General features: G+C 52.1%; 1 protein-coding gene across 1 annotated transcript; it reads left to right on the top strand.

The window, feature by feature from the left end:
• Positions 1-367: 367 nt before the first annotated feature.
• Positions 368-12,558, top strand: Hpcal4 (hippocalcin like 4). Its single transcript, XM_055611436.1, has 6 exons — positions 368-435; positions 1,080-1,276; positions 1,406-1,510; positions 6,171-6,339; positions 6,479-6,694; positions 8,534-12,558. The coding sequence occupies exons 2-6, from the start codon at positions 1,092-1,094 to the stop codon at positions 8,729-8,731; spliced, it is 873 nt and encodes a 290-aa protein (XP_055467411.1). The 5' UTR covers positions 368-435; positions 1,080-1,091; the 3' UTR covers positions 8,732-12,558.
• Positions 12,559-12,792: the final 234 nt, after the last annotated feature.

Consider the following 12,792-nt stretch of genomic DNA (forward strand, 5'->3'; position numbering starts at 1 on the left):
GCTGCTCGGACGGAAACCCTGCCTCTCCACCGCGGCTCCTCGGCATTGGCAATCCCATTTAACCAATCCCCACGCGTCCCGCCCCCACTTTAGATACATGCCCCCGGAGTCCCTCCTCCGCACGTGGCCCAGCCCGGGGACCTGGGCTCCCCTTTCGCCCCGAGTTTTGGCGTTAGAAGAGCTCGTTCCCACCACCTCGGGTTGCGAGTTCTCAGAAACCAGTCCATCCTCGGCGGCTGGGCGGGCTGTGGGGAGGAGACCCCCAAGGGCGGGAAGGGAGGTGTTTTTGCCTCCCTGAAACCTTCCAGACCCGCTCAGTGTAAACCGCCTCCGGTTTGTGTCAACATCCGAGGCCGGAGGCTGGCGGCGGCTGGGAACCGGCTCCATTTGAGCGACGGGAATGCGGGAGGGTGGGGAAGGCAGCGGTCTTTGGGGGTACGTAGAAGGCTCCTTCTGGAGGAGAACCAAACAGTCTTTTTTTTGGGGGGGGGGGGAATCCTTGAGAAATAAGGATGCAAACTGATAAGAGATCGGAATTAAGGTTGTGGGGTGTCTGGCGGGAGCCCGTCGTGCCTCTCGGCAGAGGGTACCTCCACCTCTACCCAGCTCTTGCTGCACCCCTCCCCTCTGCTCCACGGCGGGAGGGGAGTGGGTGGGCAGGGGGCACCACCCCATTCCTTCCCACCTCCACCCTGCCGCTCCGCGGCTCCCACTGACCCCCTCCGGTTTCAGGTGGGACACGGGCCGGGGTCGCCTCGTGTGAATCGCCCCCTCTTCTACTCCCACCCCCGCCGGGGCCCAGGAAGAGACGGCTTAGAGACTGTGGTTCTTCTGTTCCCATAGCAACAGTGAGGTTGTTTTTTTGCGAATCCACTTTAATCATCGGTCCTTTTCGCTGCAAACTGCGACCCAGGCTCTGAGCCTTGGGGTTGAGGAACAGATGGGGGTACAGCCCTCTGCAATCCTGGCGACTCGGGGAAGGTCAGCGCAGGCGGGCGGGCGGGGCTCGCTCTCGTAGTGGCCCAGACTCGCAGGCCACCCCAACCCCACCTGAAACCTCGCCTGTCACTCGGCACCAGCTGAACCAATCGATGTCCAAGGTTCCTGAGAGGGGGCGGCCCTTATGCAAATCGTGTCGTCTTCGAGGAGCACATAGTGATACAAGAGCTTGGGAGGCGGCTCCGACGCGGACCCTACAGAGCCCGGAGTGCGCCTGGTCGCCAGCATTATCCCCGCGGCCGCCCAGGCTCGGAGCCATCCGGCGACTCAGCCTCAGGTAATGCGGATAGGGCCGGGCCCTCAGAGCAGTCCCGTGGGGCGGAGGCCCTGAGCCTCTCCTCCTCTGCGTTTCCCCTCCCATCCTCATCTGCTCAGATCCATCTTCCTGACCCTGGGTCTGTCATAGGTGGACGGCCATCTGGAGAGCCCGCCTTGGGCAAGGGACTTTCACTTCAAGCCGGGTCCCCAATTCAAGGAAGGAGGTACGGCCACCTTCTTACCCCCAGCTCAGGTAAGAATTAATTTTCCCTCTGGCCCCAGTGTGTGCAAACGTGCACACACACACACACACACACACACACACACACACCTGGGGGTGTGGTGTCCCCGAGGCTCCAGTCACCCTGTCCCCTGTTGTCACCTCTGGAGACGATGGCTTGCCGAGTGCCCCGGAAACCTCAGCCTGGAGGTAGCCCACACCCACACCATCAATTCACTTCATTCATACCTCAGGGTCCCTTTTCCCAAAGAGAACCTCCATAGCAAATCCATTCTCTGATCACACTATCTCTAACCCCTTATGCTGACAGCTTACAGCATACCTGAGGGAAGGATGAACACAGCCCCCCTCCCACACACACAGGGTCCTATTCCAGGCACATTCAGCAGCTTCGCCACTAGTAGCCCCAAGCTAGACAGAGATCTCATACCCTGCCTCCTTTATCTTGACCCTTCCAGGAGACCACCCAGCAGCTCCAGGCTGTCTCTGTACCTCGTCACCCCTCTCACCCAAACACGCCCGAGTGCTCTCTTGGTGACCAGTTTCTTCTCTGCCCTTTTGGTGCCTAGCTGTTCCCACTTTTGGCTCCCTGCTCTTTGTAGAGCTAAGGCCAAAGATCCATGTGGACTCATTTTCTCCTCTCCCTGAGTATGAATGTGGCAGCAGAATCGTCTGGTGCAAAGCTTGCTGGCCTCTGCTGCTGCTTGACTTCAGCCAAGTCTTTTCCCCTCTCAGATTCTTCTTCGGGAGGTGGGAGAACGAGCAGGGCAGAGGAGCAATCTTCCAACACTGGCATATTCTGATCCACAGCTGATTATAGGAAAACGAAGCCCTGCTTGAACCATTAGGACATTTCTCAGAGGAGACCTGAGAGGCCCCAGCCATTGCTATAGGGGCATTCTTTTTTAATCAGGCCTGGGTACGGGATACTCTCTCCTACATATCATAGCTTTATTCTCCTAGGGTTCTATTTCTAGATGGTCAGACCACCCTGGCATGAAAGCACCAAATCAGAAGTGGCCGACACTGCTCATCTTGCATGTATCACTTTTGCCTCTTTTTATGAAGGGGGAGGACCAAGACCTGGATGTTACTGCCATTGCTGCTGCTGGAGAAGAGCAAAGGGAGGAGAGGGAAAGAGAAAAATCTCCTGACCAGGGAGCTGTTGTCACCATGGCAACTGCCTCAGCACCAGCTCCTCTGAAGCTAGGCAAGGGTGTGGGATTATTGCCTCCTTCAAGTCCCTCCTACCTTCACTGCCATCTCTCCACTTGAACCCTAACCCTGAGCCCGCTAGAAGAAGCCTCTAAGCACAGAAGGGAAAGAGTTTTGAGCCAGGAGTGCCTCCTCAACTGGAAGATAGCACTCCACAAACCACCACTCCAACAGAACATGCCCCCCAGCTAGGCCCTAGTCTTTGCTTTGCAGCTGATGGGCTCCAGTTGACCTTGGGTGAACCTTTCCTTTCCCTGACTTTGGGTTCCACTGTCTCTGAAGTAGGCTTGATAGGCGATCACAGATAAACAAAACAGTGTGACACAGTACCAAGAAGAGGAGCCTGTTGCTCTCCTCTTATAATCTGAGGGACGTTCATGAGCCTGACTGCATTCGAGGCTCTGCCTTCAAATTTCTGCTCATGTGCAGGCACAGAGGGAAAGTTTCCAGAAGACAGACTTACTGTTGGGCAGAAAGACCTGGGGGGTCTTCCTGTTTCAGGCACTATAACGGCCTCCCTTGGAGTCCTGTATCATTAGCTAAGGGTCGGGAGGCGGTTTATGTGTGAGGGTTCCACACCGTATCCTCACAAGGTCTGCCTGCGCCCACCGTGCTGAGTCCACGCTGCTGCCTGACCACTGCCCAGCTTGAAAGGGCTGATTGCAGGGAAGGTTTCAGTGAAGGAACGAAGGCAGCTTTGCAGCCCGTGTCTACCCAGAAAAGAAGGATGAAGGCAGAGAAATTATCTAAGCACATAGGTGAGGTGGGGTCTAGCTGAGAGATGCCTGGCTCAGGAGGAGTATGTGGTGATGGCCAGAGCGGTGGAAGGCGAGGATCAACAGGTGGGCAGCTTGAAACAAGATTCTAGATGATTCTGGAGTTTCAGAGGGTCTGGTCATGCGTGTGTATGGGTAGCTCTACCCTAACCTTGAGGTGAGATTCTAGAAAACCCTGAAGTTTCAGAGGGTCACCTATACCCCTACGTTGTAACTAGGGGAAACCATCCCTTGGACAGAGGTGTCAGAAGGAGGGCCCTTCCTGTGGGGCAGGTAGGCTCTGTGGACATGGGCCACCACAAGACCCAGTGGCAAACTGGACCTGAAGAAAAGGGGTAAATCTAAAATAATCCACAAGGTCTTTATTTTTCACCTTTTCCTTCTCCTTTGGCCCCACACCCAGGGGTGAAGGAGAGAGGGGGGTAGAGAAAAGCAGTTGTTCAAGTTGAGGGTGAATCTGGTCGTAGCTGAGGCGCTTGTGGGGGTATCCACTAGGATGGGTATATAGTTTCTGCCCTTCAGAGACTATGGGCTGCAGCTCAGGCAAAAATGATCCCGCTGAGACCACAGGATCAGAGCTGTTTTTCCCGGAAGTCAGGTGAGGGTGGAGAAGGTCTGTGCTGAGAAAGAACAGCCATGATGTAGGGAGGATGGCTCAAGCAGGTGACAGGAATTCAGCTGGAAGGAACCCCTCCACCGTCCCCCACCCCCACCCAAGCCACTGCTCTCTCAGTTTGTTTGTTTTTTTTTCTATAGTAAGGGGGAGGGGATGTGATCTCAAAGGGTGCTGCCTACTTTGACTTTCTGAAAAATCTAAAAAAGATGAGGGGACATTTTCTGGTCCTCGCTGGGACTAGAGCCAAGTAGGGGCAGGCATGGGTAAGGACCCTGAAGACAGAGAGGTGGGGAAGGTAGCACGGGAAAGAAAAAGAAAGAAAGCGGAAGGTGAGGACCACACAGACACCATGACAGAGACGTGTGTGCTCTGACAGATTTGCAGCCTCATATGTTGACACCCTCCCACACACAGACCCAGCCCCTCCTGTAGATGTGCAGGCACATCCTACAAGAGCCACGGGGAGGGGTTCTGCTTCCCACACCAGACACCTTTGCTCTCCGGTTCTCCAACTGCCTTATGTATGTCTTGAGCTTACACAGTCTTGGAGGGGGGGCCAGTGAGGATGGCCCTTCACTTCTGCCTGTGGGTGGTCCAGAGACACCCTTGACTCTCACCCTGGCCCTGGTGCAGTTCCAAGCTCCTGGAGATAGCATGCTCCGCCTCCTAGGCTTCTGTAGAATCCTTCATCTTCTGAGGCTGGGAGGTCAGTAGCCAGGGAAGGATGCTGCCACCTTGATCTCACGGCACAGAGGAGGACCCTGAGTTCCAGAGCTATCTGGTAACTAGCCTGGGGATCATGTGCCTTGATTTCTGTGTTTGTCTCGGTCCCAAATGCAGTCATCAGGAGCTACCGTGGCCCCTCCTTCCTGCCTTTCAGTCCATCCATGTCTCTCCACTTGAAATGTATGCCAGGCCCCTCCCTGTACTGCTCACCCCCTTTCCACTTCAAGCCATCTTTTATTAAAGATTTGTATAGTGATGTGTGTTTCTGCCTGTGGGTATGTGCACATGAGTACAGGTGCCCTTGGAGGTCAGAGGTGTCAGATGCCCTGGAGCCGAGGTACAGATGGTTGTGAGCCACTTGACATGGGTGCCCGGAAACAAACTTGGGTTCTCTGGAAGAGAAACGAGTGCTCCTAACCACTAAGCCATCTTTCCAGCCCCACCTTCAAGTTATCTTGCCCATTGTAGCCGAAGGAAAATTCTAAAAATCTCTGAATTTCCAGGACCTGGTATATCGTAAGCATCCCTTGTTGTGGAATGAATGTCAGCTTGCAGACCCCTGCTTTAACACCTCCAGGTTGGCATGGATTGAAGGACCTTTGTAGGCAGTCATCTATCTCCAGAAACCTCCTATGAACTACTGATGCCTGGCAAGCCCAGCCCCTCAACAAATGCTCAGGAGTGAACAGGGTTAACGAGAAGCAAAATGTAATCAGTGTCATTACTGCTCCAGGCTAGGACTTCTGTTTGTACACAGGAAGGAAGGAAAGATGCTTCCTGTGTGGGGCTCCCAGGAAAGCCTGGGGGAAGAACTTGGGAAATGGTTCCTGGGGGACACTGATAAGAGAGGAGGCTCCCCAGGAGGGAGGGTGCTGAATACAGGCAGCCCTTACTAGCAGGAAGATGAGTTGAGGCTTTATGCTATAGACTTAGAGAGCTATGAATGATGGGAGCGGTAAGGATAAAGATTGGGCCATACTCTACCACAAGTCACTGAGGGGATCAGCTGCCACCTGGAAAGGCTGGAGATGTCCTTACAGGAGAGGTCTTTTCTGGAGAGAGAAAGAGAGAGAGAGAGAGAGAACCACCCAATGAAAATAGGCTTTCTGTGAGAAAGGCCCAGTGAAGGCTGAGCACGTTGAAGGAAGGCGAGGCTTGCTGAAGCCGGTGACTATGGAAATGACAGACCCTGCTGTGCAAAGAGGAGTACTGGCTTTAGGAAGAAGGGATCCTTATGGGACAGGGAGTGTGATGAGAGCTCCAACTTGGGAGAGGGTGGAGAGCCTCTTTGGCTGAAGTCCCAGCCTGGGCCACACTGAGGGAGCTCTCTGTCTTCCAGGCCCACCATGGGGAAGAACAACAGCAAGCTGGCCCCTGAGGTGCTGGAAGACCTGGTCCAGAACACGGAGTTCAGCGAGCAAGAGCTAAAGCAGTGGTATAAGGGTTTCCTGAAGGACTGTCCCAGCGGCATCCTCAACCTGGAAGAGTTTCAGCAACTCTACATCAAGGTGCAGGGTGGGGCGTGGTGTGGCATGGGGCGGGGTGGACAGGTACCAGAAACCGGAAAGCTGCCGGAACTCAGGAGGTCGGATGGGCAGGGAGGGTGGGGCTGTCACAGCATCTCACTAACCTTCGCCCCTGCCTCAGTTCTTCCCTTATGGAGACGCCTCCAAGTTTGCGCAACATGCTTTCCGCACCTTCGACAAGAATGGTGACGGCACCATCGACTTCCGGGAGTTCATCTGCGCCCTTTCTGTCACCTCCCGGGGCAGCTTCGAGCAGAAGCTCAACTGGGCCTTTGAGATGTACGACCTGGACGGCGATGGGCGCATCACTCGCCTGGAGATGCTGGAGATCATCGAGGTAAGGCCCGGCCAGGCTGGGTGTCCGATGCCCTTGAGCCTCAGGAGTCTCCTAGCTGCTCCCCCAAATTCCTCCATCACAGTTGTTCCGTCCCCTTGCCCAATATTTAACGTGTGTGTGTGTGTGTGTGTGTGTGTGTGTGTGTGTGTGTGTGTGTGTTTTGGGGAGGGGGGTAGATGGTGATACCCATTTTCCCAGATAAACAAAAAGTAGCAAGTGGCAGCCATCAATGAATCAAATCTAGGGTAGCCAAGTTAATTTATTTGTTTTTTTTTTTTTCAAGAAATAAGTATTGAGGTTTGGAGAGAGATGGCTCAGTTTGTAAGGGTGGTTGCTGCCAGGTCTTACTACCCGAGTTTGATCCGAGACCCCACGTGGTAGAAGGAGAGAGCCAATTCCTACCTGTTGTCCTCTGACCTCAGACAGGTCATGGCCCTTGCTCTGGTGCACGCACACACACACACACACACACATGCAATGTTTATTTTTTTTTTCCCTAGTAGATCGGTGAGCAAATTTGGGACATGCCAGGCAGTAAATGGTATGGAAAAAGTAAGCAAAAGAGCAAAAGGAGGGGATGGTGATGGAGGAAAATGGGGTCGAGCTAACCCTGAAGTCTGCAGAGTGATCCACTCATGCAGGTGAAGTGTTTGAATGGCTCAAAGTGTGGAAGAGGCCAGGGTGGTAGTGGAGACATGAGTGGAGGGGAGAATGATGGGAAGATGTCCCCAGGGAGCCAGGAACGCCAGCAGTGGCTCAGGCTAGGGTAGAGACATTGAGTCTGATCTGAGTCTGGCGATTCGATGGTAGAGGAGCAGGTGGGCAGCAGAGATGGGGAGACCAGTTAGGAGATTCCACTGAAATCCAGTCAGGAGCTGGGGGAGGCGGCCTTCACACATGCACTGTGGAAATGGTAGGAAGCAAGTCGACACAGGGCCCGTTACAGAATTAGACATGTTGACATGTTTTGCCGAAGGGGTGGATGTATGTGTGAGGAAGAGGGGGAGAGAAGAACATGAGAACTAAGCATGGTGGCACACCCCTGTAATCCCAGGACTCAGGAAGCTGAGGCGGAAGGATGGTGAGTTCATTATGGCTAAGCAACATAATGAGTTCCAAGCCATCCTGGGCTACAGACAAAATGTTGTCTCAAAGAATGGCTTGAGGGCTTTTTATTTTTATTTTGCTGTTGTTTGTTTTTAATCTGGAAGAATAAAGCCCTCACTTGTTGAGACAAGGAATTCTAGAGACAGAACAGGTGGGGATTGGGTTAAAGAGTTGGGTTTGAGGCACTACTCATTTAAGGTGCTCATTAGGTAAACAGCCTATCTTGATTTTTTTTTTTTTTTTTTGTTTTAAATATTGGTTGGGTGTTGTGCTGCAAGCCTTTAGTCCCAGCACGCAATAGGCAGAGGCAAGTGGACCTCTGTGAATTCAAAACCAGGTGGTCTACATAGTGAGTTCAAAGCCAGCCTTGTTTGCATAACTAGTTCTAGGTCACTCAGAGTTACATGACTGGACCCTGTCTCAAAAGAAATTTGTGTGTGTGTGTGTGTGTGTCACACACACACACGATGGGGAGGGGTTACCACAGTGTACATGTGAGGTCAGAGTACAACTTTGTGGAGTCAGTTCCTTCCTTCGACCTTTACGTGGGTTCAAACTCAGGTTCAAATTTAGGCTTGCAGCCCTGGAAAGCCAGTCTTAAGGGCCGGGTATCTCTTCCTAGTGTCTCCACCCAACTCCGGGGTCCTCCCAGTCCACCCCCCAGATCCCTTCTATTCATCCCCAGTCCTCCCCGACAGCTGGGTGCTCACACCTACGTCTTTGTTCCACCAGGCTATCTATAAGATGGTGGGCACCGTGATCATGATGCGCATGAACCAGGATGGGCTCACGCCCCAGCAGCGTGTGGACAAGATCTTCAAGAAGATGGACCAGGATAAAGACGACCAGATCACGCTGGAGGAGTTCAAGGAGGCGGCCAAGAGCGACCCATCTATTGTGTTGCTGCTGCAGTGTGACATGCAGAAATAGAGGCTGGTGAGGGGCAGGGCCCCTGGCCAGGACGGGCATGGCACCTCCCAACCTGATGTCCTCTCTGCTGGCCCACCCCCGGGGGGAGGGGCGTTCCAGCCTCACTCTCTAGCTTACCCACTCCTCTGCCCAAGCCTTTCTCTTCAGAGTCAAGTTCCTACAAAAAGAGACAGGTCCCCTCAAGCAGTCCGTCCTCAGATAGCCTGTCACTAGCTCCACCTCTATCCTTGGCCTAGAACCAACATCCTTTGGGCTTAGGAGAGTTGGCTTTTGACCCAAGAGGCGAGGTTAAGGAGGGGCTGAGGACTCGGATTTTTTCAATCCTGTCGTTCCCAGGATTATGCTCAACATAAACATTGTGGTCCCACAGGCTCCCAGTCAGAGGGCCAAACTGGGTCTGTCCTTTCCAGATTTCTTGAGAGGTGATCTCTGCCCTGCCTCCTTGACTCTTCCTGGTTCCTCCGGCCCCCAGCCTTTGGAATGTTCACTGGGTCCTTTCTTCAGCTAATGCTTGTTGAGCACTTGTTCAATGCCAGGCACCTGAAGGTGCTAAGAATATTGTTGTTTACAAAACCACATCCCAGGCCCCCTGGAAGCTCGCAGAGCGATGAGACAGCTTCCAAGGGTTTCCGTCTCAGACAGGGGTGTAGAACGCAGCTGAGATGAGGGGTCGAGGCAGCTGGGGTGTGGTTGGAACCAGTGCGTCCTCCAGCTAGCGCCACCCAGAGCCGCAGAAAGACTAAACGAAAAGCCCGGGAAGCTTAGGTGCCACGTGGGTGGAAGTTTTAAGAAAAACTAAAAAAAAAAAAAAAAAAAAAAAAAATTATGTAATATTTATTTTTTTAGTGCCCTTTCAAAGAGCTAAAAGATCATTTTATTAGACTATTAAAATATACTCTGTATACTTGGTTTCTTATAAAAACCGATTTAAATGAATATACAAATGCTAATGTTCAAGGGGGGGAAACGTTTAGGCGAAGGGGTGGGGCTACCACTAGACACAGAGAACCTGCTCTCTCATCACCAGCAGTTCCTGCTGCTTCTGCTACTTCTTCTCAATTCCCTTTTCTTCAGTCCCACAAGTGACTCTCTGTCCGCACTTTGGGTGCTGGAAAATGAGGGTTACCATGAGCAAGAACAGTTCACACTCTACATCTCAGTAGCTTCTTTCTGAGTTTGGGTTGGTTCCAGGGTTTGGCTTGTTCCTTCGTGGCCTCAGATAGAAGGAGCGAGGAGAAAAGGATCATCCGGCTACCGCTCAGGCCTCTGGGCTGTATCTATGGACCAAATGCATAAAAATGCGCTGTGTGTACGCCGTAGGAAAGGCTGTCCCCAACTCCTCCATCCTAGAGATCTGCCAGGTAATTAAATTCGCCACCTTCCGAGCTCACCAGCTTTGCTTTCTGAATTTTAGGGTCTGTGAGCTAACTATTGTGCTGCATGCTTTCCGGAAAAGAATCCATCTTGGTTCTTCCAGTTGTTCACTTTCCATTTGCCTGCACTTGTGATTAGAAGTCAGCTTTGATGCGCAGTGACAGTTGGCTTCCTCTTGAACTGCTGTGAAAACAGTCTAGTACAGAGATGCTGTCAGCCAGGGTGGGAGTAGAGAATGCTTGTGAAGCCCGGGGGTGTGTGGGGGCAGAGATTGCCCTGCAGGGGAGATGCTGTTTGCCTTTCTTCTGAGTGCTCACCTCCCTGCTGGTAGACATTTTTGTAGATTCTGACCTATGGTCCAAAACTCTGTCAGACCTTTCTTCTTGTGACGTTCACAGGTAGCAAGCCTCCTCCTTTCTGCCCGCCTATCCAGGTCACGTGGTGAAGCTGAGGAATTCATAGCCTCAAATGATACTAGCAGGTGTTTATCTACTGATGCTTCCTGCGGCTGTTCCATAGCTCTCACGAGCTGCCTGTTAAGCATGTCTTGTGCTGTCTCAGCACCACAGATATATAAATTCTCAACAGCTTAGCTCAGCTGGGACCTGAATCTTCTATCGAAAGCTTTTTCTGCCCCCCTCTTCCCCCACCGCCCCCAAATGTTGAATCTAGCCTAACTCACAATGGCACAGAATTTCTCTGCTTTCAAAAGCTGTGTCGACCTGCATCTCATTTTGTCTTCATAGCCCTGGGAGATAGGGATTTTCAGTACCTTTACCCAGGCTTGGAAGGTAAGGTTTAGGGTTGAGGGTGGGGAGGTCTCTTTTGTGAGAGCAAGCAGTCAGGAGACACAATGGCAAGACTTGAACGCAAGGCTCTCAAAGGGACTCTTCTGTGCCCCGTTCATTTCTGTGTCTGATTTGTCCAGATGTTGACAGCAGGACAAATTAACTTTTGTCTTTCAGAGGCTTTCTGCCAAGAAGTTTGTGAGGCTGTGGTCTTCCAAAAGAGGAGGGGGAGCTTAAAGTCTCTCCATTTGCAAGCATCCTCTTTTCTGCTTCTGGGCAGCCCTACATGGACCAGTGCCATTCTTGGAGGCTGCTGACTACATCCTGGAAGCATCTTGTGTTGTCTTCCCCACTACCTTCCTTCCTGAGAGGACTGCTTTTGTTCTTCCAAGCTGGTAGGCAAGTTCTGCCCATAAGACTGATCAGTCCAGGCTTCTGGCCATCTACTCATGGGCAATATTTGCTTTTAGGCCAAGGGTTTCAGACAGCCCAACAGGCCCCAGACTGGTTCTGCCCTCTCGCTGATGGGAGGAGCCACAGGCAGGCTAGGTCTTGCTCCCACATTCCCTTGGGTGTCTGGAACTCAAGATGCCCATGTGGTAGAGCGCCCATCCCTGCCTTGAGAATAGAGATAGGTCTTCCATCTCTGCTCCAGCGTCAGAAGCCCTCACCGCAAAGCACAAGGTCGGCAGAGATCTGTGTGTGACTTGCACAGGCATAAAAACAGGTAGGCAGTTAAAACATTGACATATCAAGTTCTCCTTTGAGGTTCGGTTCTGTATCCCCTTACAAAAGTTCTGTGAATCCGGTGGTTCCAGATTCATCTTTCTCATGCCTGCTATCCTCATTTATCTTTTCTGGCTAAGTGATGAGCCCCTTATTTCTCATCCCTAAAAATCATGAGCATAGGCTGCTTCGGGTACCCACTGCAGTCCATACAGCTGCCTCATTACTAACATACCTTTAAAATGAAGAGAAAACCAAGCTCCTTTCGAAGGTACTAATTCTCCTCTGCCCTGGCAATGGCAGAGCCTCAGAAGCAGAAAGCCATTTTACACAGAAGGTCGTGGGAGTAAGAGAAGAGAGAAGAGAGAGAGCTGGTCTTCCTAGGCAGGGCAGTAAGCTAACACTGTAAATATTTTTACACAAAAATTTATTAAAAGCAAAAGTTAAAAGCAAGAGTTATTTCCTGAAGATCCACCCTGGGCGAGGCTGTCTATTGACTTTAGAAATCACTGTGGGGTTAAGAATACATTTCTTGCACAGCTTCTTCATTGTTATTAAAGAAAGGATAATTCACGTGCTCAAAAAGTCTCAGAAAAACATGGGATTTTTCCCCCCTAGACTTTTGAGGGTTTTCTCTTCTGAACTCTGTCAGAGTGTGAGGTCGGACGAGGCTGCTCAGGATGCATGGGTCCCTCTGCTTGGCGGAGGCTGGCCAGGTCCAGGGTCTTCGAAGCAGTAAGGAAGTTTAGGGAAGCCGTGTATGCCGACTTACTCACTACGAGAGCCCCAATGTAGCCCCGTCCCCTCCAGACATGCTGCTTCTAGCTGTGCTCACAGCAACCGTCTTCACTGATCAATCCTGTGCCATGTGGTGTGTGTGTTTCCCACTGACGAAGAATAAAAAGTGTGACTGTGCAAGACCTCCTGTTCTTCCTAAAGGGGGCTGGCTGGGTCTAGGGTGGGGCAAAGGGAAAGAGCCCAGCGGAGTTCACAGAGCCCTCCTTGGAGCCAAGCTAGATCTTTGGTCTGGCAGGGAATCTAGTCACAGAACGTAGGAACCCATTTAAGCTACTTTAAAGAAAATGGAAAGCAGAGCCCTGCTTGGTGGTGCATGCCTTTAATCCCAGCACTCGGGGAGGCAGAGTCAGGTGGATCTCTGTGAGTTCGAGGCCA

Source organism: Psammomys obesus, unplaced genomic scaffold, assembly GCF_907164565.1.
Source record: "Psammomys obesus unplaced genomic scaffold, mPsaObe1.curated_primary_1811, whole genome shotgun sequence".
NCBI classification, from domain to species: Eukaryota; Metazoa; Chordata; class Mammalia; order Rodentia; family Muridae; genus Psammomys; species Psammomys obesus.

Excerpts from the sequence above, each read along its gene's own strand:
- Hpcal4 (XM_055611436.1), top strand. The coding sequence starts at position 1,092 with ATGTCCAAGGTTCCTGAGAGGGGGCGGCCCTTATGCAAATCGTGTCGT. Across the intron at positions 1,277-1,405 it reads ATCCGGCGACTCAGCCTCAG|GTGGACGGCCATCTGGAGAG; the intron begins GTAATGCGGATA and ends GGTCTGTCATAG. Across the intron at positions 6,695-8,533 it reads AGATGCTGGAGATCATCGAG|GCTATCTATAAGATGGTGGG; the intron begins GTAAGGCCCGGC and ends TTGTTCCACCAG.